This window comes from Aspergillus melleus (genome assembly GCF_016097325.1).
Source record: "Aspergillus melleus strain CBS 546.65 chromosome Unknown contig3, whole genome shotgun sequence".
Classification (NCBI taxonomy): Eukaryota; Fungi; Ascomycota; class Eurotiomycetes; order Eurotiales; family Aspergillaceae; genus Aspergillus; species Aspergillus melleus.
The window spans coordinates 2764919-2792512 of NW_025763372.1; the positions used below are offsets into that span (position 1 = coordinate 2764919).

At 50.5% G+C, this 27594-nt stretch overlaps 10 protein-coding genes across 10 annotated transcripts; 3 read left to right on the top strand and 7 right to left on the bottom strand.

Moving 5' to 3' along the window:
- Positions 1–59: 59 nt before the first annotated feature.
- Positions 60–2700, bottom strand: LDX57_006007 (uncharacterized protein; the record flags this gene model as incomplete). Its single annotated transcript, XM_046087696.1, has 2 exons — positions 60–2546; positions 2599–2700. 2 exons carry the CDS (start codon positions 2698–2700, stop codon positions 60–62), a joined length of 2589 nt encoding a protein of 862 aa, XP_045943664.1.
- Positions 2701–3463: 763 nt separating this feature from the next.
- Positions 3464–3721, bottom strand: LDX57_006008 (uncharacterized protein; the record flags this gene model as incomplete). Its single annotated transcript, XM_046087697.1, has 1 exon — positions 3464–3721. The coding sequence occupies one exon, from the start codon at positions 3719–3721 to the stop codon at positions 3464–3466; it is 258 nt and encodes an 85-aa protein (XP_045943665.1).
- Positions 3722–3756: 35 nt separating this feature from the next.
- Positions 3757–4751, bottom strand: LDX57_006009 (uncharacterized protein; the record flags this gene model as incomplete). Its single annotated transcript, XM_046087698.1, has 4 exons — positions 3757–4369; positions 4462–4570; positions 4625–4671; positions 4744–4751. The coding sequence occupies 4 exons, from the start codon at positions 4749–4751 to the stop codon at positions 3757–3759; spliced, it is 777 nt and encodes a 258-aa protein (XP_045943666.1).
- A 93-nt stretch (positions 4752–4844) lies between these two features.
- Positions 4845–5517, bottom strand: LDX57_006010 (uncharacterized protein; the record flags this gene model as incomplete). The annotated part of the gene is made up of 4 exons (XM_046087699.1): positions 4845–5049; positions 5117–5186; positions 5296–5363; positions 5468–5517. The coding sequence occupies 4 exons, from the start codon at positions 5515–5517 to the stop codon at positions 4845–4847; spliced, it is 393 nt and encodes a 130-aa protein (XP_045943667.1).
- Positions 5518–13885: 8368 nt separating this feature from the next.
- Positions 13886–17413, bottom strand: SAS3 (putative histone acetyltransferase; the record flags this gene model as incomplete). The annotated part of the gene is made up of 4 exons (XM_046087700.1): positions 13886–16515; positions 16575–16622; positions 16715–16794; positions 16920–17413. 4 exons carry the CDS (start codon positions 17411–17413, stop codon positions 13886–13888), a joined length of 3252 nt encoding a protein of 1083 aa, XP_045943668.1.
- A 631-nt stretch (positions 17414–18044) lies between these two features.
- Positions 18045–20224, bottom strand: LDX57_006013 (arylamine N-acetyltransferase family protein). The gene is made up of 3 exons (XM_046087702.1): positions 19690–20224; positions 19570–19615; positions 18045–19476 (listed from the first exon to the last, which is right to left on the bottom strand). Exons 1-3 carry the CDS (start codon positions 20088–20090, stop codon positions 18967–18969), a joined length of 957 nt encoding a protein of 318 aa, XP_045943670.1. The 5' UTR covers positions 20091–20224; the 3' UTR covers positions 18045–18966.
- LDX57_006012 (NADH dehydrogenase [ubiquinone] 1 alpha subcomplex subunit 1) lies at positions 18181–18790 on the top strand (the record flags this gene model as incomplete). Its single annotated transcript, XM_046087701.1, has 5 exons — positions 18181–18228; positions 18334–18426; positions 18482–18485; positions 18607–18701; positions 18770–18790. 5 exons carry the CDS (start codon positions 18181–18183, stop codon positions 18788–18790), a joined length of 261 nt encoding a protein of 86 aa, XP_045943669.1.
- Positions 20225–20712: 488 nt separating the features above from the next.
- LDX57_006014 (RraA family protein) lies at positions 20713–21761 on the top strand (the record flags this gene model as incomplete). The annotated part of the gene is made up of 5 exons (XM_046087703.1): positions 20713–20769; positions 20846–20921; positions 20975–21285; positions 21396–21494; positions 21585–21761. 5 exons carry the CDS (start codon positions 20713–20715, stop codon positions 21759–21761), a joined length of 720 nt encoding a protein of 239 aa, XP_045943671.1.
- A 213-nt stretch (positions 21762–21974) lies between these two features.
- On the bottom strand, positions 21975–23394 carry POT1 (3-ketoacyl-coA thiolase peroxisomal A precursor; the record flags this gene model as incomplete). The annotated part of the gene is made up of 3 exons (XM_046087704.1): positions 21975–22773; positions 22846–23296; positions 23385–23394. 3 exons carry the CDS (start codon positions 23392–23394, stop codon positions 21975–21977), a joined length of 1260 nt encoding a protein of 419 aa, XP_045943672.1.
- A 3202-nt stretch (positions 23395–26596) lies between these two features.
- On the top strand, positions 26597–26944 carry LDX57_006016 (uncharacterized protein; the record flags this gene model as incomplete). The annotated part of the gene is made up of 1 exon (XM_046087705.1): positions 26597–26944. One exon carries the CDS (start codon positions 26597–26599, stop codon positions 26942–26944), a length of 348 nt encoding a protein of 115 aa, XP_045943673.1.
- Between the last annotated feature and the right edge of the window lie 650 nt (positions 26945–27594).

Below are 27594 nucleotides of genomic sequence, written 5' to 3' on the forward strand. Positions count from 1 at the left end.
CATCCCGGGTGCTCTGGGCTTGCTCTCATCCAAGCAAATGAAGCATGTCACCGTCAGCTTCACGCCCCGTGATTAACAGGTCCTCTCCATCCAAGCCAGTAGTCGATCGTGTCTCTGAAGGAGGTGGATGTGGTCTCGTCGGAGTCCGCCTCCTCTCCCCTATCGGTGTCGTCTGCGCTCTCAACTAGCGCTTGTCTTTCGCTGTCAGTGCCTTTCTCTGTGTCAACAACAATAGCCTCGGATACCCTAATGCTAAGGTAGTCTGGCTTGAAGACACTGTCGTCAATCAAGGCAGGTAGTCCCCCGTCTTGGTTCGCCATCGTGAGGTTCGCGGTACCAATTTCGCTCGGATTCAGAGAAAACGATTTGTTTTGAACTGTGTTTAAAACGTCGAGACCCGCGTCTTTGACGAAGAACCATACCAACAAGCCCAGCAGACCATATATAGCACCAAAAACCAGAATGAGCCGTGCCATGCTCGAGCAAGTCCAGTCGTACAAACTAGACAGAAATAGTCGGGCAGTCTTGACGCGGCTTTTGGTAAACTGTGAGGCATTGGCCACGAGAGTCGAAACCAATAAGCGGAACAAAAGACGCACCCCAGGGGCCTCGGGAAGATCAGGATTGGAGGGATCTGGATCGATACTTGCTTTATCATCCGATATGTGGCCTTCTTTATCAGGACCCGTGTCTTCGTCTGGTGACTGCTTGTCATCTTCTTTGGCAATTCGAAAGAAATCCCTGCTGCTCAATTCGGTAAATGTGTCGCGTAGACCGTCTCGATTCTCTTCGAGGCGGCTGGGAGATTTTGGATAAATGCGAGGAAGCCAGTGATCGGCGTGTCGATCAGTTGAGGGAATGGACCATGCCAAACAGAACATTCCCAGATCCTTCGGAGAGCAGATGACTTGAACACGAGAAATCCCAACGGAGGTATAGTCGCCATGGGGAATTTGAATCATCTGCAGCCCTGCCTTTTGTTCGAGCTTACAAACAAAGAATCCATCTGGGCCTCCGTCCACATAGAAAGAAAAGCCGCATCTCTCAGAGCAGATATAGCGTCGGTTGAATCTCAGCGAGCACATGGCATAGTAGTTGATCGATCCATCATTTTCTGCCCCTGATTTAGCTACCGCATGACGGGCGATGATCTCTTGGTCTAAGACAATGTGCTTGAGAAAACCGTAGAACTTGCGACCACATATGCGCATGGAAACGGCCAGGTACCCGGAGTTGATGAATTCAGCAAAAAAGCAGTTCTCCACCACCATACATCGTTGCTTGTCTGTAGTACGGAATTCGAGGCCACGATCTTCCGGAAGACGAAAGAAAAAAGACCCAGTCTCTTTGGTCTGCAGAGAAGGAAGTCCCGGTAGCAATATTGTGCTCCATCCTTTGGCATAGTCATCGTCCACATAAACGGTCAAGCTGACCTCTATCTTGTATGTGGCCTGCTGGGTTTTGCTAGAAAACTTCATGATGAGATCCCCATTGGAGAGGACCAATTTGGGATCACTCCAAGAGAACTCTATGAGCGGTTGAGTTTCAACTTCATCGTCTCCGTCTGTCTCCTCTATTAGATAATGATTTCCCCAGGCCTCGGGTTTGGAGTTAGGGGGCTCCGGCGAACTGGATAGGAGGGGATAGGGACTCGGCGGACGCGTGTTCGCATCGCCGCTCAGACCCTCTGGTATTCCAAAATCATTACCAGGCGATGCTGACACTCCAGTAATGCTGCTTTCTTGGTCGCAAGGAGTGTGGGCTCGGGGTTCTGGACTACTGTTGTAGAACCTTTCCATTGTTGGGGATTCTTCTCTCGGGGGTATATTCGACGACTCAGCCACGCAGGTAGATTGACCATCGACATCCTCAATGCTAGTCACACCATCTGCCTCAGTCCTGCTATCATCCGGATTTCTTTCCTCCAGATATGACTCGCTATCCCCTGTACCAATGACTCCCTCATCCAAGGGCTCACCTCCATGCTGTTGTCCTGCTGTCTCCAACCAGGCCTCAAGACCGATAAGTTTCTCAGACCTGATATTCTCTCCACCGGTTGCCGAAAAAGAGGCGAGAGTCATAGTTTTCTGCGTGTCATCACTGGAGTCATGCCTTTTGTGCGTTGGTGCGTCGTCCGATTCGGAATCCGTTAAGCATGCATCTGCAGCACTTCTTTTCACCAGTTGTGGCGACTTGGTCAGGTCATCGTACTCCGCGACGTTGACACACAGATCGGAGAACTTTTCTGCACGAGGGATGTCCGCAGCATTCGTGTCTCGACAATTCGTAATATATTTCATGACGGAAAGGCTTGGAAGGGGAGGGCCATCTTGCGACACTGAGAAGGCTTCTTCACTGTTGGGAGGTCTCTCTGCAGAAACTCGGCGGGCCCCTTTCAGTTTATCAGAATCCGGGGTAGAAAAGGCGAATAAAGAGCTGCTGTCGTTCGATTCATCAGATAGAAGACGCGCTGATGCAGTTTTGAGGAAGATGGCTGAAGATTTGGTGTCCAGAAGCCGCAGCTCCGTGTCGGGTGCAGACTGAATCTGTAATTTCTGATCAGAACGAGAACATCCTATGCAAAAAGGCCATACATACTTCCAGAGAGATCCTAAGTCTTACTGGTCCCTCAAACTCGCCATCCCACGACCCGGAAATTTCAAGATTGTGGAACTTTGGCTGCATCGATTTGGAGTCCATCTTGTCTTGGATAGATGCACAGGTCCGTAGAGGGAAAAGTCCAGGAAGAGAAAGACAAGAGCGAAGAGTAGAAAATGAGAAGAGAAGGAAAAGAGGGGCAAAGGAGGAAGTCAAGTGAGAAGAAATAGGAAGGAAGTGAGTAGATGCCCCAGGCAGCGTGGGCAGTTTAAGGGCACTTTCCGTATCACTCACTTACTTGGACTAGACTTACTGGGACTAGACAAACATTCATGTAGTTGATGATGGATTCCAGAATCCTACCCAGCACGTCAGACAGCTTAATCTGCTGATTTTGCGAGGAAGTAAAAAACTAGTAATATGTACAGGGGTAAAAAAAAGAAAAAGAAGCAAACATCACCTGAGTCAAGCAAAAGACCGCACCGAGTGAGAATGAAAGAAAAGGAGAGAAGAAACACCTCGCTAAGGTAATCCTTTTTATGCCCCCCAGGCGCCATGTATCCCCCAAAACCAACCATTCTGTTTCCATAAAACAAGATCAAACACCCGTTCCACAGTCTATCCAGAATTTTTGAAAATCACACACAAAAAAAAAAAAAGGTTGTTGAATCCAGAACATCCCACGCGGCACACCGCGGTTTCCAAAACATAAGATCAGAAGAAAGAGAGAGCAACATATCGGAGCATTAGTGCAGGCAAAAAGCACAAAGAACAATAAAAGGGAAAAGAGCATGATCATGACTGAGACAGCATCCAACGCACCCTATTGTTCCTCGGGGTGAAAGAGTCTCCAGGTAATGAATATTTATCGAGGGGTTCCATTGGATGAGCCTGGATGTTCGAAAGCTGTCTGACCGGGTGCTGAACCATAACGATCTGCTTCGTTTGTGCCAATGGGTTGAGAGGGCAAGATCGGAGTAGCCGCTTGCGACGGCTGCTCAAAGTAGCCCCGAGCCGTAGCAGCACCATTAGTCCCTTGTGGGTAGTTGCCTCTCCGCTGCAAAGGAGGGAGAATCGTAGAGCTGCTTGGGTATTGCGCGCGCGGATAACCTTGAGGCATCATGGTATCCGCTGTCTGTTCCAAAGGAAAATCCAAATTCAACGGTCGTCAGCTATGTGTCCTTGAGAGTTGGGGGTCGACGTCGTCCGTACGGGAGTACCTGTCGGATTCACCATTCCCAGAGACTGCATGGTGGCCTGTTGACTGGCCCGGCTATGGCCCGCCGGGTCTTGCATTGGGGAAACTTGGGCCGAGGGGATACCGTATGAAATCTGCGCTCCGTGTAAGCCAGGTGCATAGCCAGGAAGCCCGAGCTCCGAAGACGTCACTGTACCCGTGGATGGACTGTCAAATGACGTGGGAGTTGGTACGGGCTGAGGCTGACGAACCGCGTATTCAGGAACTCCGGTGTGGCCTGTGGGATACTGCATCATAGGCGTTCCATAAGGTCCGGGTTGGTTCGAGTACATGGTCGCAGCCTGCGGGTACGCTTCCATTTGACGCATTCGTGAATCGGCATCGTACATTGCTCGATTGCCGTAGTCGATCGACGTGCGCTGCCGTTTGACAGGTCCCCCGTAGTAACCATAATCTCGTCCCGCTGTTGGATAACCACCAAACGCATTCCCTGACATTTGAATTGCAGTCCGATCTGGGGAGCGAGGAGGAAGTGGCTGTGGGAAATCCTCGGCACGAGGGATCGGCCGTTTTCTAGCAAGAGATTAGGTCAGTACTTCTGAGTTCTCTGGTAAAAGAGGCGAGTGGAGCAGAATTTCCCTCGTTGCGCCTGCTTGCTAACTCACATTAATGTGCGGGGTTCCTTTCGAATCCTCAATTTCACCCCTTGATCTGCAAAAGATCTAGACAAGAATGTTGACTCCGCCATTCCCGGGAAGCTCTTCGGCGGCGATACTACGAAGAGGGTCAGCATGCGCCGGAAGAAAAAGAAGAAAGGCAAGATCTCACCAGTAAAACGCTCGGAAATTATCGACTTCAAATAATGCACTGTGTCCCTACACGTGGCAGTCAGTACCAACCAGTCTTGTTGTGCAATTTGCTTGCGCGCGCGCATTTGAAGTCCTTACCGCCGCATCTCGAAGAGTGTGAATTTCAACCGAAAATCGCCCTCCACCTTCACAGACAAATCTCCGAATACGAAAAATCCCCCGTCTGAGGTTTATCGCGGTCAGTCTCCAATGTTTCCGCCTTCTTCTTTTGACCGGAGAGTTCGGACTTTTGACTTACCGGTATTGTCCACATCCTTCAACCGATGAAGAGAGGAAACCAGGGTGCCCGTCAAAGCTGTGGACGGGGACACGGGAACTGGGCTGTCTTCCGAGCCATCGTACAAGCTGCAGCACATAAAATAGTAGGGACTTTGCAGATAGTGCCTAGTAAGCAACCTTGGTTAGCAGAGCACGGGTCGACTTCGCTCGTTCAACGCTGGTGTCAACCTACTGCGAGAGATAAGTCCCCTCCTCTCTTACCCGGATTTGCACAATCGGTGGGGGATCCACTGGCTTGCGCTCTGTAGCAATCGCCGATCATACGAGTCAGTCACAACTCGCCAAAAACAAGAGGATGCGCGCCAGGCACATTTCGAGGATCAATCATGAAGAAGCGATGGGTTCACACACCTTTCTCTTTCCCACCAGCCACGCGCGCCCGAGTGGGCTGCTGGCGAATGTTCAAGTCAAATTCAGAACTGGGGGACAGCATAGTCAGCGGGAAGCTCTGAGCAGCGGCACGAGGAAAAGGAAACAAGAGAATCCAGCGAAGAAGCGAAAGAGAAAAAGATAGTATACACACCCTGGGGGATCGCGAGCAAGAGAGGCGTCCGCAAACGACGACGCACTCATCAAGGCGAGATCGGCGGACTAAGAACCAGAAGATGGAAGGAACCAAAGAACCAAGTCGGGAGATCCGTGAGAACAGACCGCAGCGTACCACGAATAGATCAAATCAGGATAAACCAGGGGGGTTGTGCTTATTTAAAAAGAACAAAGGACGGGGTAGTGCCGACGGGAGTTGCAGCAAGGTCAAGGGTCCGACGAACGAACAAGAAAAAATATTAAGAGAAAGAAGAGGCCGGGACCTTGCAAGGATGACTTTGTGGTTCAAAGAAGCACTAGAAGAAAGGAATGATACACAGGTGGGGGGGATAAGGAAGAAGGAAAGAGGGGAGAATGGGGGGTGGTGGTGGTGTTAAGGACAGACGCGACGGTATGATTTGATTATTAGTTAGGTAGGGTAGGTTAGGTAGATAGGTAGGTAAGTCTTAGTTTCGGAGAGCTCGCCCAGGGCCCCAAGTTATCCGGGAGTGGAGACAAGCCAAGAAGACAGCCTGAGCTGCAGGATGCAGGGTAGCAGAGTAGCAGGGGAGCAGGTAGGGTAAAGTTGCAGGGGAGCGAAAGCGGGAGGTTACTGAAAACGGGCAGTGAGGAACGAAAAAGGTGGTAGCAAGAGTCAGTCCAGGCGAGAATGAGTTCCGTGAATGAATGATGGTGTCGTCAGAATGCAAGCGGCAAGAGTCAACCGAGCACGGTTCCAGACAAACCTTAACCCGGAAGAAGTGCCTTTGCGACTTCTTTTTCTCGCTTTTTTTTTTCTTGTTTTTCCTTTTTCCCTTTTCTTGTTATTTCCTCGGGGACAAGTCAAGTCTGCAATGAAACGTCACCGTTGAGGAATTCCTGGAATAGAAAAAAGTACAAAAAAAGAAAAGAGAGAGAAAAAAAAAGAAGAAGAAAAAAGAAAAGAAGAAAAAAAAAAGAAAAAAAGAAAAAAAAAAAAAATCGGAGGTGCTGCAGGAACCCCCCAATGAAACTTGCCGACCGTGTGTATACGGGGTTTTCCAATAGGTCTGGATCTAGGTCGGAAGAGAAGAAAAGAGGCCAATAATATCTGACGAATAATCAAATCACAGCAGAGAATCCAGAATTAATCAATAATCTTTTTAGAAAAAAAATAATAACTGTGAAAGTCAAACTGTAAGGCAAAACCCGCAGCAAAGTGGCGGGAGGTGAGGGCCGATAAGACGAGAGCTGAACGATGGGTCAAGAAGTCGCCTCTTGACAGGCCACTGACGCACAGTGCGAGAAATTTTTGACCAGAGGGTGGGAGGGAGAAAATATTATCAAATAAATTGTTCAAAAGAAAAATAGAAGGAGAAAAAAAAAAGAGTAAGGGAAAATCGATTGGAAAATAAAATTTGTATGAGGGTCAACAAATGAGAAGCCTCCAACGGGAGAAAAAAAGAATTGGTTTGGAGGGGGGGAGGATTCTCTGGCAATTCAACCACAGCTGAACCAGACAGAATGATGATTAGTGGAGCTGTACCAAAGCAAGAGAGCAACGCCGGTCACTTTTCGGCCGTCAAATGGTGTCGTTACCGGCGCTGGTCGACCACGGTTGAGTAGACGGGCTAAAGGGTGTATCAGTCTCGACGATCCGACAGGAACCGTAACGACATAGAGAGATGATGCGCACATTGGCAGCTCCCTGAGGACCAGAATGACGAAGTGCAAGCAGAGAGCTTCTTGCTCTTATCTTCCTCTCGTTGCTTTCTGCTCTCTCCCTCGAGGTGAGATCACGCGCAAGGCTCCAGAGTCTAGTGGCCGTATCTAGACCGAGAACTGATTGACGATTGACGATTGAGATCGACCTAAGAGGCATGAAATCCACCGCGTGTGCGGCAAATCACCACTCGCTTCCCCGAAAGGAAGACTCCCCCCAAAAAAACCCACAGGCGCAACGGTTTAGCCTCGTGCGCGCGGAGATGGTGCCGGCTATGCAAGTGATCAGACCCGTATCTAGGCGCCACGCAGGGTCTCCGAAGACTCCGATTCTCTTTCTTGACTCCAGAGCGAGAATCGTGGCTGGTCGGTGCGCGCGCCTAAGCATTCCAGTCAGAAACTCATTCCCGTAGTCCCATCAGTCATTTGCATCTGTTACCGACTTGGTCCAAGGCCGTGTTCTTAAACTTTGATTAGGGGGAAGGGAGGGAATCGGTCCCTCATGCGTAGATCTGGCTCCTTTTGTTTCGTTTCCGATTAGTCTTGGTCAATCCGGCCCTTCTTGTTGGTTCTCCCTGGGCCAGTCTTCTCTTTCTTCCTTCCCTTTTTTTCGTTTTGCTTGGTTTTTCTTCCCCCAACTCTTCTGGCCGACCACAGAGTCAGCGTTCAACTTGCCATGGGACACACCAGCGACGACGAGCTATTCCTCAAAGAACCCCCCCCCTTTCTCGAATAAACGTTAATCGATATCAGATAATACGAACCTTGACTCTTTCAACGTCATGCAGTGATTGGGTCCGGGTTCCAAAACGACGCGATCCAAGGGCGCAAGAACGGTCAGCAGGGAGGAATCCAGGGCACCAGAAGGCCCACTCGAGAACCGTTCCCTTTTGTTCACCTAAGGACTAAATAAATATTAACGGATGGATCGCAAGATGGTTTCCTCTAACGCCGAAAGGGCATTTACCTTGATGATTGTCCTTACCGATGAGACTTTTGGGGGGGGGGTAAAAAGAAGATCAAAATCAAGAACGGAGGAGGGGCAGACAGGCCAACGAGGCGAAATGGCCGAACAGGAATCCTTGAACGTGATGGGATAACGTGAGTCGTGTCACGAGATGCCCACTCGCTTCTCCTTTCCTTTCCTCTCCTTTTCTCTCCCTCTTCTTTGTTCTTCTAGTCGGTGACGGCAAAGGAGGTCCGAGTACAATCCCCGGTAAAGATTCGTCGCCCTTCCCTCTCAGACTCGTCCACGTCTTCACGCCGGACCTATGCAAAGAACGCGATTTTCCTGCGAATTCGGCGAGCGTCGCAAGAGGAAACTCTCGGAAGTTCAGAAACCTTCGGTGCGCGCGAATAAGCCTCGAGAGAATCGTTGGCGGTGGAGAGACCACGTTACTCGGCGAAGAGTCGGAGGACACACTGCATCTCGCAAACAAGAAGAAGAAACAGGATAATAAAACCAGGACAAGATGATGTGGGAGTGGGCCCCTTTTCAACGTGCAGTCGTGGAGAAAACAAGAAAAGCGAGAGAGAAAAAAAGGAAGATCAGGCTCGAACTTCAGCCCTTTTTAGCCGCTGCGTTCTAGGATCTAGCTTGTTGGATGCATCACATCAGCTGGGTCTTGACATGCAGGTCGCAGATGCCGCGCTCCCTCCACCCCACATACGCACACCCGCACACACGCCGATGTCGTCCAGGCCGTTGCGCTGGGGGTTGCTTTGAATGATTGGATCTGAGGAATGGGAATTGGGAACAACCTCAATAAGGCGCGGCCAACCAAAGATCGGATCAGTCAATCGACAGGAGTGGCGTAGGGGGGGCAATGACCCAGTCCACACGATCTGTCTCTAAGGGAAACCGATCGCCATTGACGAATGGTCCTGACGAGCTAGCCTTACTTGAAATGGTGTCGGTCATCTTGTTGGACTACGCTGTCTCGCATGCATGATCTGAGGGTGCCTGGAAATCGATGTGGGAATAGGAAAAGAGAAGAAAAAGAAAAGAAAAGAAAAGACCAGACAAGAAAAAAAGAAAAAAACGCGATGAAAGATTATGTCTTTTTGCCCTTTGTTTCTTTTTCTCTTTTTCTTTTCCTTTTTTTTCTTTTTCTTTTCCTCCCCCTTCCTTCTCAATAGCGTTGTTGACCATCTCTCCAGATACAGCTTGCTGCATCTCCGATGCATACGGATCCTGGAACTTAATAGGTGGCAGCTGCATCTAGCCGCATCAGCTGCGAAGCTACTGGCATCAGAGGCCCCACAATAGCGTTTTTTGCACAATCGTCGGGCAAACATTTAGGGAGGAAGAGGGGGAACAATCAGCCATGCAAGACTGTCGTTCTGTATAGCTGGACACGGCCTCTCGGGGCCTGCATGGTCCCTTCTGACGAAACATCACCGGTAAGATGAGTCAACCGGGATCAGCAAGCAGCGACGGTGTTGGCGATGTTCATGCAAGGGTGAGCATTAGATCCTGATTCGTAAGAGACACGGGAGACAGATGCTCATGCCGGAAGAGCGAGGATTCAATCATCAAATAAATCCTGCATCGTCGGCCGATATTCATTACCTTATTTGGAGATATTCCAGAACGGGTAGGGAAGATAGCAGACGAGAGGGGGGAGAGGTTCGCTGAAAAAGAAAGAAGAAAGAAGAAAGAAAGAAGAGGAAAGGAAAGGAAGAGAGGAAGAAAAAGTCCCAAACCTACCGCTGCCGCTTATGATGGAATCTAGCCGCCCACCAGTCCTTCGCACAACACTAGGAGTTAAGTGATATCATCTGAATCAGGAGATTGCGGGATGATCACCGATTCACACACATTTTCATCCTCAAGGGCAATGGATATTTTACTTTGCCTGCCTCCTTCCTCCACTCTCGATGGACGCCTCCCCGAGGACCTGTCAGCAAGTCTCCGGATGATACCATGACTGACTGCAGCTTGAGAAAATCTCCTGCACCGACAGATACAAGTAATGCCACGTTTCGACAGCGTGTGCACTGTGCACTGTCCGGGGAGTGGCCGGGTCAAAAGCACCAATTTATCCGCGACTCTCGTTGGTCAATCGGTTGTTGGAGAAAAAAAAGGAAAGAAAAGAGGAAAGAAAGAAAAGTACCATGTTGTACGTGAAACCAAGGGAAAACGCTTCCCGGTTCGTGGCTGAACAGTCCAGTTCGCTAGGCAGGAGTGGATTGGCATGTCAGATTAAAGAACATCGGATATATTTGTTTTCTTACTGCCACGACCGTTGATCGCTTAGGCAGGGAAGAAGGAACTGTGAGCGAAACCTGACTAAGGACAAGCGAGGAAAAAGAAGATATCAAAACCACTCTAAAAAAAGGGAAAAAAAGAAAAAGAAAGAAAAAAAAAAAAAAAAAAAAAAAGCCAGAAAGAAAGTACGAAAATAAACTCCGAAGGTAAGTAAGGGGGGGAAGATAAGGAGGAAGGTTTCCTTGTCTGAGAAATAAAAGAAAAGGAAAAGGAAAAGGAAAATGGACAATAAAAAAATTAGAATGAGAAAAATAAAAATCCGAATTGGCTCTAGAAAAAAAAGAAAAAAAAATCTTCTCTTTTGGTCCCTCTACAGCAGCCGGTGGGGAATGGATGAGATGCACGATGAAGTGTTCGCCGGTCCTTAGCGGTTGCCTTCTTGGTCTTCTTTCCCCGGCCAGAATGGAATCTTAATTAATTCTAATTTATTCCATCAGGATATCCCGGCCGGAATCGAATCAATCGAGTCCATGACAGCGGGCTTTCTCCATGGTGTACCAGACTTTCGCAGGCGCTTAAATCTACGCTACAGTTATGCTTATTCGAGCCCTGGGTTGAGTTCCCGTTTCTTGACAGCCCCGGATCCATGGTCTTCTGCTGGCCTTTTTTTAGGGGTCTTGGATCCTGATCGACGATCCCTCGACATTCCCGTCCTTGGGCCTGACAGTTCCACGGTCAACCGCTGTCGTTCTTTGTTCCTCTCATCTACTCGAGGACCGGCGTGGTCAATCATGTGTCTGAACACGATCACCACTCGAGAATTCCCATTCTTCAGGAGAGAGCGGGTTTCCGAACAAAATGGCCACCTCCTACTCCGTAGACGGATCCACTTCAGTAGGGCCACAAAAAGAGGAAGGAAAAATCAAATTAATTACCGGAAAGGAGGGATGAGCAAGAAAAGGGAAAAGAAAAGGCACGTCAAAATAATCGCAACGATTCCTGATAGATCAGATTCTGCTGTATCGCGTCAATTAGGATCAATCGGAGTATGCACCCGGCCACAAAAGATCAAAAATGCCACTGAAAATTAGGTGAATCACAAAATTCGGGTTTCAATCGGTCGAACATGCTTGCAATATTATCCCCTAATATTACTGCTCGTCCAGACTCAATAACAACGCCTATATACAGCAGGGTGTCCACGGTAAGCAGCATTCCCTCCGCCACAGGATCCGAGTACTCCGTAGAATCAATAATATTCTGCATGTTGAACATCGGGATTAATCTCATCTCGGTCTTTGCATTGAATGCAAATCCCTTTCATCCACATTTTCAGCTCTCAGCCTCGATGGATCCCCCTCGCGAGTGGCCATTTCTTAGCCCCGGGAATTGCCATGCATTGCTACCAGTCGCCATATGGACATTGGAGCATTCTCTCTAGCGTGCCACATCTGATCTCGCTTCTGCTCGCCTTCGGCTTTCATGAATCATCCTATCGACTCCCTACCGTGTGCATACACCTACACATTTATCTACATTGGATGACGCAGGATTCCCCGTGGCTCCACTCATCTATCCTGGTATGATCCTGCTGCGCACATACATCGGTGTACTGTACATCTATCCACGCTTGTGTCGCATTCGACGTGTCGACACAGAGCATAAAGTACTATTCGCTGTGTGCATAAATGAATAAATCATACACTGTGTACAGCCCACCACAAACTCTCTGTATGGACTCACGGAGTAAACCCACCAGTAGTCACTGCGGACAGGTCGGTATCCGTACTTCAAATGATTGCACTAAGCCCTTCCCCCCCTCCCCTGCATGCATCAGACACCATCATTTCCTGGTTTTCATCATCTGCACCTACTACGTAGTCTCGACGGGTCAAGATTCTTCCTATATTCTTTTATCTTTTCCTTTTTCTGTGTCTCGCTTTTTTTTCTACATTATTATCATTTTCAAATCCCTCCTGCCATTCCTCTCCTTGGATAATCCATGAATTCCATGTATTCTTCTTTGTTCTACTCGCTTTCCCACTTTTCTACTTCCTATCTCCATCTTTTTCGGCATCCTTGTCTCTCTCCCTGCTATAGTGACGCATACGTACAGACAACCACAAACAGTCTAGACCGACCCGACCCGACCCGACCCAACACCCAACCAAACAAATGCAATTCTTTACTATGGCTATGCAACTGCAGTAGCAGACAACAAATAAAACAAGCCAGCCTTTTATTCTTCTATTTGCTCAATTACGCACTGTACCTTTTATCGCCTATTTCTCCTAACACACACACACACACACACACACACACACACACACACACACACACACACACACACACACACACACACACACACACACCCTAAGACCCCCTCCTCATTTCGTCAATCGTAGTTAGTTAGAAATCTTTCCCCCATCTCTCGGTATACTCCGTTCAAATAACTAATTCCCCAAAGAAAAAGAAAAGTATCTAATTCATAGTTCGAGTTAATTACATACATACACACAGCGAACAAAAGCACCACCAACAAGAAAAAGAAAACTGATAGATCAGATCCATCGTACGATGGACTGACAAAAGACCACGAATAATGATTCAGATTCGGAGACATGCGACGGACATGAACTGCACACCCTGTCTGCTTTGCTGCCTTGGGTTGCGATGCAGAAGTACAGTACATACAGCACATACTTCTGGACTGGCCGTTTGAGGCTACACAGCATATGTCATACGCATTTTTATTTGCTCTTCTTCCGCTTGAGAAAAAGAAAGGGCACGGTTTTTTCCCTTCCAGTCATTTTTGAATCAGACAAAAGGATGATAAATAAACTGTAGTATTCTGCATAAACTATCTATCATGTGCTCGAGAGGACTCCCTCATAGGGAGCGGAGAAGATAACTAATGGATCAGTTAGAACGAATGCATCCACTCGGAAACATCTTGATTCCCATACCTAATACATAGAACGCTAACATCATTATGAGGATCCCTCCCGGTGCATCGAATCAAACATCCTAGAGGACCGAGAAGAAGGAAAAATAAACATAGGACCTCTAAAAGACAGGAATAACAGAAGATAAAGGAGCACTAGACAGTAAGTAAAAGCAACAAGGTCTCGAAGAATAATCAGTAAGTTCCTTCCTGTGTCCGACGGAAGGAAGACGGTCAGACCGATTGGTTCATGGAAGGTCGCATCAAATGATAGCCAGAAATCCAGATGAAAATAAAACTCCAAAAGTCCCGCCTACTCCTTGCTTGAAAACATTAAGATCAGCAAAAGCCAAAGAAAAGTGCCAAGTCATGAATGGTATCCCGTCAGGGAGAATAAACCAGCTAAAAATAGGGAAGAAAATCGAATCCCGACAGAAAGAAACACGGTAACGCCCTATTCAAAATGCCTTGAAAGGTCGATTCAAGGCATCGATAGTACTTTTCCGCTATTCACTCATTCATCTTGCCTAAATGAGCAGCGAGCTTTTGTACTGCAAGAATCACGCCTCCATGACTGCATCCCCGTCGCGATCCGTGCCGTTCAACTCGACCTGGTTGATGTCCACACCATTCGTCTGGTGGGCATTTGGTGGGCTGTCGGCAGGGATGACCATTTCAAGCTGCTCCACAATGGATTTTCGGTTCACAGATCTGGTGAGCTTTGCATGACCATTGGCACCCTTGCCTTTGGATGGGGTCGTGGGACCGGGCGCGGGAGTCCCTGTACTCTCCACTGCGTCATCGCCTGATGCCTCGGTTCCATTGGTGTTGACTAGTTCTTCCCCCCCTTCCGTGTGACTGGTTCCTGCTTCTACTACCGGTGGCGCCGGCTCCAATTTGGAATCGGGATCTGGTTGTTCTCCAGCAGTCATCTCTTCCAAGACTTGCGCTTGGTCGGTGTCAACCCCATTGGTGATGACGTCCACCTGCTCCGTGGCAGGGGAATCCGCGAGCTTTGCGCTGCGACCCCGCCTGACGCTCGACGGATTAGCGGTCGGGGTCGCCGAGCTTAAGACGGAAGATCTCTTAGGCGTGCTGCGGCCACTAGTCCGGGCCGTTGTTGGTGTGACCGTTACTTTGCCATAGGTGGTCTTGCTGCCGAAAGGTCGGCCTGGGCGGCGTTTCAACACGGGCGCTTGAACAGGCGGATAGATCTCAAATCGCCAGGCAGGAATGTCGTTGGCGGGGGTTGTTTCCGCCGGGGGGTTGAGATCGGTAGAAGTGGTGCTTTCATGACGAAAGCCGTTAACGTTGGAAAGAGCGTTTGTTGACGGAGGTCCGGCTGGCTCGGTGAAGATTTCCGCCGGCTCAGTCTGCTTGGTACCGTTGACTGCGAGAGTCGAGACCTCGCCATTCGGCTTGGATTGCTGCTCTTCGTCATTCCCCGAGTCTTTCGCATCCTCGACTTCGTCATCCTCTTCTTCCTCCAGTCCCTCTCGCGGGGCGACCGCGTGGAGGGGAGCCCGATCAAATTGCGATTGATTGCTTCGGCCCATGACATACGGAGTCCACACCAGCGCGTCGGGATTCAGCTGCACATACCCCTTGCTTTCCCAGTTGCGAATACATTCTTCGAAGTAGTTGTAGTCGAGACGTAGTGCATAAGTCTTCGTGACCGGGTCTCGGACGAGGGCGCGCAAGGCTTCCAGGCCGGACACAATGTCATCCGCCGTCATGCCCGTCCGCTCGGAGAGATCCACTATACTCAGTGGTTTCGTCTGGTCACGCAGTTTGTAGGACAGAATGAGGCGCCAGTAGTTTCGATAGGAGACAAGACCCATATCGGACAGTGGCTTCTCCGGTGAGCCCGTCTTGCCCTCGATACGCGTGAGGAGGTACGAGAAGTCAATAAGAAGATTCCCGTAGCCTTTGCGCTGATGAATAGGCAAGGTGAGAATGCAGGAAACGTTGTTTGCCGAGCTTGGCCGTTTCTCTTTGCTGAAATAGCCCACAAAATGACAACCCAGGTCATCATACTCGGTCATGACATAGAAGAGGAAGGGTTCAACGTCATAGTAGAGCGTTTTGGACCCGAGGAATAACTTGGCAAGCAGACAGAGGTTCTGGCAATACACGGGGTTCTTGCGCCCGTCCACTTCGAAGATGGAGATGGAACCATGGCGGTAAATTTCATCCCCAGGAGGATGCTTTGCTGGGCATTTGAGTTTGTGGCGCCAGGCGACATAGTCGGAGTTCATGTATTTCAAACAGAACTCGCAGATGAACAGAACTCGATTGCGGCTGTATTCCTCGGGATACGGCGCGGCGTACCAGGTTTCAATCTCGTATCCCCCGAAGTTGATGCACTTGATCTTGGACGGGGGCCCCGAGACCTTCTGCGATGCGTGTTGGAAGGGCTCGCCACTACTTTCGGCCTCCATGGCTCGTAGTTGCCACTCCTCCTCAGCTTTTTGACGCGCGGCTTCAAATCTTTCGCGGTCCGCGTGCATCGGCAGAGTCTTGGTCGTGTCCGCATCAGCTTCTGATAGAATCCCACCGTAAGGTTTGGATTTCGATTCGTCGGTCTCGCGATCGTTGAACGAATAGAACGGCGATACGTAGGAGGTTGATGTGATTGGTGCGAAATGAGCCTGGGTCTCATGCACGACAGGCGGTGGTTTGGGAACTTTCCGAGTCTTAATCTGCGATCTGCTGCGAGAGTTGAGAATTTTAGAAACTTTGGCCTCGTTGAGACGAAACGCCATAACTAGTCGCCCAAACTGCTTCAATAATACACGGCATGCGTCCTTCTCACCCGTGCGCGTGCGTCGAGAGCGAGTGCGAACAGGAGACTGCGTGTCCGAGGTCTCGGGCATCGGGTCTCTCGAATCGGCGCGCTCGGGCCGCAGTGACTGCCGCTGTCTCTTCCGAAGCACTGGAGTATGTTCAGGAACATCGACTGACGAAGCTTTCCGCTTGCGCAGAGAGCGTGAGCTATTCAGAAGGTCGTCGTTGACATTTACAGTATTGAAGATGGAGTGAAATCCCGAGCCTTCTTCCCCGACATGCGCCGGTAAAAGCTCTTTGCTCATGTTCTTGGGCCCCAGCTTTCGCTGATGCGAACCAGGGTCTAGAGCCCCCGGTTGCAAATTCTCGCGCACGCACGGAACACATCTCCAAGTACTCGAGTCTAGATCCAATTTAGCACATGAACTCTGGTTTGAGGCTAATATCAGAAGTAGGGCACACCTTCTGCATCATCTAATGCACCTTGCTCGCGGGCACATTGCCGATGTGCTGTAGGATACCGAGTTAGTAAAGATCGTCGTTGACAGAAGTCTGAAGCTTGCTGGGTCACGTCTTGGAAAGACCCGCATATACCAACTTACAGTGATCGCCACAGACTGTACATGATAAATATTCCTCAAACTCCTCGCTCGGGTCGTTATCCTCGTCCTGGTGACAAAACCTGCATCTAGTCAGCACAGCACGTTTTAGGGGTTTTTTTTTTTTTTTTTTGGATGAAACAGCATCAACAGCATCCAATGACTAGCTGACTGTCCAGTTCTCCAACAGTAATACAAAGAGACTTACACGCAGTTCCCTCGCGTCGTGTTGTTATCCGCCTCCCCATCTTCATTTTCATTACTCCCTTCTTCCCAATCATCGTCCACATCGGACTCCTGATGACTATTTGACGACGAGCTCGAGGCATCGCTGTCGCTTTGGTTTTCGAATGCCGGATCGGCGTCGGCAGAACCCGCCGCCAAGTCCTCATTGCCGGGCGAAGGTACTCCGTCTGGCAGCTTGACAGCACCCACAGGCTCGGTGTCATCAATCTCCCCTTCCAGATGTAGCTCGGTATCAGGTACACCTTCCGCATCTGCTTCCTCCCCGGGGTCGACCTTTTCCACGGCCTCTTCCCCCGAATATGCCCTGTGCACAGCGTCCTGGAGCTGTTGGTCCATGTGGTATAGGTCGGCGCCCTCTTCCTCTTCCTCCCCCTCGGCGTCCTGGTCACTATCCACCACGTCTGCGGGCGGTCTCATCTCGGTATCATGGTCGGCCGGCGGCACGGTTGCCGGCATGGTGTAGGTCACTGTGATCGCCAGGTTGTGCGGCTCTCGGCGTCTCGATAAGGTAGATAGGTTGGTTTTATAATGAAATGACAACGGTCAAAGGCCTGACAACGGTTTTGAGGTCAGGCGATTCAAGGCTCTCCGTTTAAATAGACAATCATCTGGCGCCGCATGCAACGGGCATCGGGAACATGAGCGACTGGTCGTTGGACACAGGAGATGCGGCACAATGACAGGCGCAAAAGAGATTTAGATCGAAATCAACCGCCGGTTTAAGATATGTTTTCCCCCTGAAGAAGGCGCAAACCAAGTAACGGTCAGTAAAACAGAAAAGCTAGAAGGCCAAAAGAAAGGGTGGTTGATTTGGGGGGTGGGTGAGGAGGAAGAGGGAGGAAGGCAGAGGAACAATGGCAAACAACGCGTGGAAGGAAGCGACGAGACGCATACCCCATAGACCAGGAGGTCAGCAAGAGACAGTCGAAATGAAGCGAACGCGTCGATCAGCGGCGGAAACGACGTCCGAGGCCTTATCCAGCTCCAGCGTCCAGACTCCAGAGCCATCGGCCTGTCGCCCCTTCTACGAGGTTGACGGAGGCGGCTGACTCAGCCGGCTGGACCCCCGGTCACGGGCTAAACCGCTTCGGGCCACATCCGGACCTCGATTCCCGCGAGTCTCTCGTTTGAACTCTCTCTCTCTCTCTCTCTTCTGTCTCCACGCTCATTGCGCTTGCCTTTCTTCCGCTCCTCTTTCCCCCACTCCTTCACGAGAACACACAATGGGCGTTCCATTCGAGGCTTTGCTCCCTTATGGGATCATCATCGGCGTGCGTTGACTCCCACCTTCAATCCCTCCCCTCCCGTGGATCCTCGACGGTCCAATCATTCGCCGGAGGTTACCAATTCACTAACGATCGAGATGCGCACGATAGTTTATGGGCGTCACCGGTGCCGGTCTCACCGCCGTCAAGTACTGGTCGAACGAAGGAAAGACCGCTCGTTGGAACCGGGATCTGTGGGATAGAGTAAGTTGATTGTCGTTTGCTACAAATCGGACCAGTATGGCTAACCTCCACGCAGCAAAGTATGTGACCTTCCCGGCGTCGACCTACCAATTGAACCCTCCCCTCGCCAGAATCGCCTGTCACGTTCATGCGAACACCAGAAGTCATATGGAAGCTAACCGCTCGTGTCCGAACCCACAGTGATGGAGAGAGATCTGAGACTGACGGGAACCATGCGAGGTCAATCAAGCAACGAGGTGGCCCCCAAGGGATTCGAGCTCAGCAATCCCTGGAAGGTATGGTTTTATCGTCTTCAGCAACTTGCCGGAGGAAGTGAACCAACATGCTAACGTCCGTATTCCAGCTCGAAAAACGGATCTACTAGGCCGGATCGACATGGGTCGAAGTTCGGCGTTATGTCCTTGTCCACGTTGTCATTCTGTTTAGCCGCAATTTTCCTTGATTTCCTGAAATACATATCCACAAGCTCTAGAAGAAATTCTATCTGTACAACACTTGCTCATCCAAGACCCGGACCTGGATAGATCTTAACTCATCTGTCTATTTAATCTGGGACACCAATCCCTGGATCCCCTCGACCTCGTCATCCCGGAAGTGCAAACCAAACCACTTCCCCAACCCGGCGACGCGATCATCCTCGGTCTCGAACGTAGCCACCACCTCTGTCTGCCCCTGCAATCTCTTCTTAACCTCCTGCCCGACCAGAACAAACAGCCCCTGCGGCTGGGTGCCCGTCTCCTCGTCCAGGATGACGCGCGCGCAGACGAGACTCTGCGTAAACCAACTGTTGCGCCCCGTGCTGGTGGCATAGTTCATGACGCCGAAGTCCTGCGGCAGAAATTCGACTTCCGAGAACGCGTAGTGCGGCAGCCACTCGCTGTCCGGCGTGTATCGGATCTGGTAGATCCAGACCTTCTGCGTCTTGTCTACGGACTCGGGTAGACTGTCGCGGATCAGACGCGATTCCGAGGGCGCGATGCAGGTGGAAACGACGTCTTCCTCGAGAAGCAAGGGACTGGTCGGTCCGTTGTTGCCGAAGCCGACGTCCGTCTTATTGTAGAATTAGTTGGTAAATTCAACTGGCATGATAAAGACGAGAGAACTATAGAAAAGGAGAGAAAGAAAGAAAGAGAAAGCACTTACCATGTACTTCTTCCCATCAATCGTCACAATCAGAATCATGTGTCCCCTATATGCATAATCGTGTCGATTAGCCCACCGAACAACACAATCCCCACAATCCACATGACAAATGACACATACAGCGCAAAAAACTTCTCCTTCCCCGGATTCCGAACCGCCCCGGCCGCAGCCTCACAGACCCTCCCACCGGTCGGATACACCGTGTAGCCCAAGGAGCGCAGCACGCCGTAGAACAGATTCGTGTTTTCCATACAGTAGCCATCCAGACGGCGACGGACCAGCTTATCGAAGACGGCCGTCGGGTGGATGGAGATGGCCTTGTGCTGGGAATAATGTAGCGCCGAATTGCCCCAAGGGATGGCGCCGAGGTGACGGCGTTGCAGCTCGGTCAGGGCCGCCAGGGCGTTTGTGGCGATGGACTCCTGCGCATGTTGGAGGCGGGTGGCGTTGGCGGGTTCGGGGTATTGGATGCGCTCGAGGTATAAGTTGAGTTGATCGGTGGTGTATGGTGGAGATGACATTGTGTGTAGAATGTATAGAAGTATGTAGTACGTTCTAGGTACTTTAGTATTATGAGTAACACCTGGTAGGAACCGAAGTCAGAAGTTGAATGGATTGAAAAGAAGGGTCTGGTGGATACGCTGCCTGGATCCGTGGGGACGAAGGACACTAAAGAGGAGCCACCAGAATCGTCTAGAGCGCCTTGCTTACTCTAGTCTTAATCAGAAGTTGAATTGCGCTTATCACTACGGAGTACAAACAACGGAGTACTCCCTATTTGTTTGTTATCATTACTGAATACTACGGACCTGGAATGGCATGCTGATCGGATTAGCCCTAACTGGAGGCATTCCAGGCCCTGGTATTTATAAACAGGACTCATCAGACCGCAGAAACTAGGCAAATAGATAACAATAAAGATAACAAGAAATATAGTGTTGATTTCCTCCGATCCTCCGAAGTCAAAGCATCAAACGAAAGTACTCCGCCGGTTCCTGAATCGACCGGACGATGATGTCAACGCTTTTTCCCGATCCTCGGTTATTCAACCTCAGGCAGTACAACAATGCATCGTAGTCTATTTCAACTTCATACTTCCTCTTTCGCATAATCGTTCATCATATCAAATTCCCCAGACGTACCATGGCCACCACAATCCAGCAGAAGATCGATGCCCTACGGGAGTATTCCGCCTGCGATGTATGTAACCTTTTCCTTTTCCCCTCCTAATGTACATAGTAACTCCAAGAACCTACATACTAACCCTACTATCCAGGTCTCCGACGCACTCCTCAAACTCCAAAAACCCTCTCCAGGAACCACTCCCCGAGCAGGCCACCTCGCAGACTTCAGTGCGTACTCTTCTATCTCACCACAATCAACCTATTTAACCATCCCCAACCAGCCCCCTTCTCCCCCACTCTCGGCCGCAACACCACCTCCCCCAAGATCATCGCCCCAGCATCCACCTTCAAATTCATCCCCAAAGCATCCTCCGACGTCGACACGTCCGACGCGCACGGCTTCCCGGAAGGCACGCACTGGGTGGACTGGGCGCAGGCGGACACCGTCGCGGTGGTGGAGCAGCCACCGGACCAGTACTGCGCCGTGGTGGGCGGGATCATGGCGGTTCGGATGAAGGCGTTGGGCGTGCAGGGCGTCGTCGTGAATGGAAGGATTAGGGATCTGGAGGAGATGAGGGGGTGTGGGATTTCGGTACGTTTCCCCTCCCCCTTCTTTTTTTTCCCATTCTGTGTTACCCTATATATTGCGAACTATATACCTAACTAACTCTCACGATCTTCAATAACTAACAATAACGGTAGGTCTGGGCACACGGAACCTCGACGGTCGGTACCGCGGCAGAGGCAAAGCCAGGGGCGAGAAATGTGCCCGTCAACCTGGGTGGTGTGGTGGTGTGTCCGGTACGTCTCTCTCTCTCTCTCTCTCTCTCTCTTCCCCCCTTCTCCATGTGTTATGGAGAATGGTAGGTATAGACCCAGCTGACAGTTCAGGGCGACATCATCTTCTGTGACCCACTGGAAGGCGTGGTTGCTATTCCACGGGACCTGCTGGATCCGGTGCTGGAGTTGATGCCGAAGCTGGTGGCCATGGACGATCGGGTCAAGGAGGCGGTGGTGCAGGGGTCTAGCGTGTTTGAAGCTTTTCAGAAGTTTCGGACGAAGATTTAATTCTCTCCTCCTCTCCTTCTTGTGTGGAGGGGCCCGGGATCATATAATGGTTTGTTCTGAAGCCATTATTTACGATGAGAAGTCCTATCGCACTCATGATTGATCATATCAATTTGAAACTAAAGTACATGAAGAACTGTCATGTGTATATAAATCGCTGCACTAAAACCGAAGGAAAAGACATGGTAGAAAGAGAAAGGGGATGTATACATTTTACTCGCGAACCCAGACTGCAGCCATACCCATTCCGGTACCGACACACATGCTGGTGACACCGATCTTCTTGTCGGTGCGCTTCAGCTCCGTCAGCAACGTGCTGACCTGGCGCGAGCCCGTGCAGCCCAGCGGGTGGCCAAACGCGATGGCACCTCCCTTGGGGTTGATCTTCTCCTTGGGCAAGCCCAGCTCGTTGGCACACCACACGCACTGCGAGGCGAAGGCCTCGTTGATCTCGTAGATATCAACGTCCTCCTTGGAAATGCCGGCCTTCTCCAGCGCCACAGGGATGGCCTTCCAGGGCCCGATACCCATGAGCAGGGGCTTCACGCCCACCACGCTGGCCGCCACGTACTTGCCGAGGATCTTCTGGCCCAGGCGCTCGGCGGTGGACCGCTTCATCAGCAAGACGGCGGCAGCACCGTCGGAGATCTGGGACGCGTTGCCGGCGTGGATGGAGCCGTCCTTGGCGAAGGCGGGACGGATCTTACCCAGAGACTCGGCGGTCATGCCGTCTCGGATGCCGTCGTCGGCCTTGACGGTGATGGTCTTCTCCTCGCCAGACTTGGGGTCGGTCCACTTGACCTCGAGGGGAGCGATCTCCTCGTTGAACAGGCCGGCCTTCTGGGCCTTGACGGCCTTCTGGTAGGAGGAAGCGGCGAAAGCGTCCTGCTCGGCACGAGAGATCTTGCGGTCCTTGGCCATCTGCTCCGACAGAACGCCCATGGGGACCTTGCAGTTGGCAGACTCGGGGTGGTTCTCGAGAAGATCCGAGAACTCGGTAACAGCGCCGGGTCTGTGAAAAGAAAGCCCATAGTCAGAATCCAGCTCGAAACATGAAAAGGTAACCGTCGACATCATGACTTACCCGTATTGAGAGGACATGCTCTCCACACCCGCACCGATACCGACTTCGATCATATCCGATTTCAGCGCGTTGGCAATATCCACAATAGCCTGCAGACCGCTGGAACATTGACGGTTCAAGCTGCGGACGGCCGTCGACTCGGGGAAGCCAGCCACGAGGGCGGCCGCACGAAATTCAGTGGCACCGCCACCAGGGGGAAGGACAGAACCGACGGCAACGTCGTTGACGGCACTAGGGTCGATGCCACTCTTATCGATCACGGCCTTGAAAACACCGGCCAACAGATCGGCAGCCGCCGTGTCCTTGAAGCCGCCCTTTCCACCCTTGGTCAGAGCAGTACGCAGAGCGCATGTGACAACGATATCGTCGGGGTGTTTCTCGGTGATGCCGGCGACGCCCTTCTTGCCACCAGGGCCGAAGTGGGAAGCCACCTGGGTCAAACGTTGCTGTGCTAAAGACGAAAAAGTAGTTAGATGATTCTGCAAAGGCCATGTATATCTATACTCCAGTTCCCATACTCCATGGGCCAAGCGACTTACCAGAAGACATGATGACGTCAAGATATTGAGCCCGACTAGACAGAAGAAAGGGTGTAAAAGTAGAAGATAAAAATCAGGTCAGATCGAGATCACAAGAAAAGAGCAACAGGAACCCTCTTTATAAGGCAAACCCGGGGCAGAGAAACGTGGAGTAGAGGAATATCCACTCGGTCGGTCGTGTTGCCCTTTTGTACGCTCTTCCCCGGTCCTGTGAAAGTGCCGAGGTCCAGCCGCATCATCGTTGTTCCGCGTGTCAGAGTCACGGGACCTGCGGCTGTTGCCCAGATTTCATGTGAAGAAAGACGCGATGATTAATCGGCTTCAGGGACGAGTTTCTATCTTGTGATCGATGATGATCGGGAGTCGGTTGGAGACGGCAACGTGGGCAGTCCCATGTTCCAGGCCCAAATGATTGCCGTCAGTGACTGATAAGTCGGCCGAAACTTATGAATTGCTCCGGCATCGATATCAACCACTATATACGCTTATTGTTTAGTAGTGAGTAGTAAACTGGGTAAGTACTACGTTAGGCCTAGTTATTGAGATTGGGTTCGATCCACAGGTGACCTCGAATAGGGGAGATATGCTGAACATACTTAGTAGAGGTAAACGTAAACCCGATGAAATAGAGCCAAATAACTCAGTCCAGGATCTTTACAGAAGAAAGGGAACCTACTTTATATAGGAAAGTCGGATGTATCAGTAATTATAAGTTTCAGTACATATAAAAGATCATCACCAACTCCAAGAAAAAGGCGCTAATGGTCAAGTGGCTACACGCGAGGCCAGTTATCCCGAGGCACTTGGTATTCCAAGTATGCGCTCTCTCCTCTCCACGGAAGGTAGTACTAAAAAAGAGGAGCAACGCGTGGTTACTGTACATAACCTTTCCCTGAGGCCGTTCATCTAGATTACTGTTACTGTCTGTCCTAAATAACAGTATCATGTAGTACACGTCTGATCAAGGAACCAGGTTATCACGTCGGAAGACTCCAGGAGATCCATTGGTCTTTTTTGTAAACATCGAGAATGTTGGGATGCACTTCGGGGAAGCTTCTTCAGTTCTTTATTCGTAGTATCTATCTGTGATACACTTCGGGTGGAGCTTCTTCAGTTCTGTTATTCACAGTACTCATAGTACACACCAAGGATATCGTGATGCCTTTCGGGGAGCTTCTTCAGTTCTGTTATTCCTAGTACACATTGAGGATGACACACTTCGGGGGGGAGCTGCTTCAGTTCTTTTGTTCGTAGTATCTATCTGTGATATACTTGGGGGAGAGCTTCATCAGTTCTGTTATTCATAGTACAAATCGAGGATATGGCGATGCACTTCGGAGGAGCCTCTTCAGTTCTGTTATTCACAGTACACATCGAGGATATGGCGATGACATGTGGGAGGAGTAATGGATGCGACTGACGGCGTGCTGCCTAGTTATCGCAGCCTCATCGCAGCTGAGAAGAAACATTAGTGGCACTGAAGGGTATGTACTGATGATAAACATACCTTGTACTGTTAGGTCTTTCGCCTGCTCTAAACTGAGAGCGAGAGCTCCTTTAGTATCGACAGGCCATCCGAGATCGGTCCCTCATGTGTGAGCCTCATCTAGGTAGATGAGGTATTCATTCAAATCATCCGCAAATGGTGTTGCAAGCAGGGGAATCAGTATCCCTTCCCTGAAATCCACGCAAGCAAGAGACAGCTGTCTCGTTCGGCGAAAGCTTTGCACAGCCAAATTCGCGTGCCTGGAAGAACTGCAAAAGACACGGTAGCTTGACCTTGCCGTGTCGTGTCTTTTCTCCAGCCGAACCTTGGCCAGTGTCCGGTTATTCATCTCAAGAATGCAGGTCCCGCATCGATGTGAGCCCCAATCCTTCTTTCTATTGGATGTTCCGATCGCGGTCTTCGCCAAAGAAATACGTTAGCATTTGCGGTCAAGAGGGGCGGATCTGAGGGGACTTCCTCTTACCTTGAGTCGGACGTGATCGTCGCACACATAGTGTTTCCTATCGTACAGACCTGTCCCATATATCAGTTTGTATGCTATGATTTCCCACTGTTGCTGCTAGGTCTTTCCATTCCTCATCCTGAACTTACCTAAGGCAAGGACATCAAGGTGTGTCTCTAACTCAGACAGGATGAAAGCCTAGCAGTCGAGCAATGAGCCCGTCGACTCATTGATCTCGGTAGATTACGTGCTGTTCAATAGCCATGAGTTTCAGGTCTCATCTTGCAATGCTATCTGACACTGCCGCTGAGGAGAAGGTGGAGGGGAATAAGAAGTAACTGTCGGATCCAGGCTTGTGTCGCCGGAGTGAGGTAGAGGCTAACGCGTTGGCTTGAGAGAGCTCACTACTGCCGGACTAGATGAGCTAGAAGAGAAGAGTTAAACCACGGACAAGGACATCCGACGGGCCAAAGGGAAATAGGGAATAGCAGTGAGATGAACGAACAGGGAGAAGGCAGATAGATTCTAGGGAATATTCACTGGAGTCCAAGTGATAAGGAAGGAAGGAGGGGCTCACTTCACTCACTTGTAAGGTGGACGGTCAAGTGCCTGCTGTCATGTGAGTGTACTGTGTGAGAAATTGCTGCCTAGGTGGGTGCCTTACGTGTTATGGCTCGGTTTGTATACAAATTCCAGGATCTGTCGAGGAAGTTTCGATGATAGATTTACTTTCCATAGTTACTTCTTGGGCTCTAAAGCAAGTAACATTCCTCTATCTACTGAGATATTCTAGTTCGTATGGGCTGTGGGATGAATCCTGACTGGGTTTAAAAGAAGCCAAGATGAACCAACACTTTCAGCTTCTTGAGACTGGATTAACTCTAATAGAACCTGTCTACTATCGAAAGCTTCCTGCCAAATACTGGTCTCACAGCGACCTCCATTCACGACTGGCTCGGACCAGACAACTCCATCTGGAAAAGAGTCTCCCTCATCGAAGCCATCACCAGCGGCGTGATCCTCGACGGCCTCAGCCGAACAGGAAGCCATCATGTCTTCGCCAAATCACCCCAACCATCCTCCTCCTGGTCCACAGCGGACTACACGCTCTTCCCAAACCTCGCCTCACGAGTCCTCGCCAACCTCCCCGCCATCCAAGAACCCAACGCCCTCGCCCCGGGCCAACTCACCAGCATCCCCGCGGAGATGAACATCACAGCGGCTTCTCCATGCAAAACCTCCTAGCCAGTTATCTACCTCTCCATGTCCATCCTTCTCATCCACGTCCTCCTCACCACACTGCACGTTCTCTCTCTTACGTCGTCCGCAACCACCATACCTCGTGCAGCTGGAGCACCGTCGGGCGAGCTGCTCGCGCTCTCCCAAAACCGGCAGCCTGCGTCCACTGTGCTGCAAGCTGCAGAACATCGGGGGCGGGATCGCCCGCTCGAGCACATAGCGCAGATCGCGAACATTCGCGTTCGGCAGACACTCGGGTTGATGGCGGATCACGGCGACGAACACGCACATGCACAGCAACACGTCGAGTTGGTATTCGGCGAAAGCCCGCAAGCCCTGATTCGTGATATGCAAGGAGTCCTGTCGGCGTAGCGCATGGCTCCGCGAGAAGTTGCATCTACGTCATCCGGCTCTGTGGCCGGACCGGCGCTTCGGGGTGTTGATGTCTGCGTCAGCGGAGAGACTGGGGCCGCAGATCTCGTCGGAGAGTCAGACGATGATTGGGATAGTCCTGTTGAGTCGTTTGTATGGATGAGAGGCTTCCCGGTGTTGTCTGGGCTTGCCTTGAAGACGGAGTGTCGTGAGTAACGAGACATAACCTTTGTATGAATGTGTGTAGATAGTGAGTACATATTTCAACTGAGTAGCGTCAGCTCTGTTTTCGTCCGGTCTGGAGACAGTGTATAAAGATGTAAGATGAGATTATTACCTACATGCAAGTAGGTGCAGATCAAGCAAGCGGTGGTGAACACTAGAAAGAAAACATGTGACTGGATCAATTATCAACCAAGCGATATTATTGACAACCTGGCATCACATGATCTATCTTTGATACCTTATCGTAGAGCAGTGCCAATTCATGACATCTACTGCATAACCCAAACATCATACCCACTTGTATAAACTACAACACAGCCAAGACAGGAATTGCAAATCGAAAGTGATGTTTCATTCGTTATGTCAAGTCAAGTCAAGGGAAAGAAAGAATTAGAAATCCGAGCAGGATATCATTGCTCATCACG

Bases quoted from the DNA above. Each gene is read 5' to 3' on its own strand.
- LDX57_006013 (XM_046087702.1), bottom strand. From the start codon at position 20,090: ATGTCATCTCCACCATACACCACCGATCAACTCAACTTATACCTCGAG. The intron at 19,616-19,689 runs GTATGTGTCATT...TTATGCATATAG, and splicing joins AAGGAGAAGTTTTTTGCGCT to GGGACACATGATTCTGATTG. The intron at 19,477-19,569 runs GTAAGTGCTTTC...TTCTACAATAAG, and splicing joins TTGATGGGAAGAAGTACATG to ACGGACGTCGGCTTCGGCAA.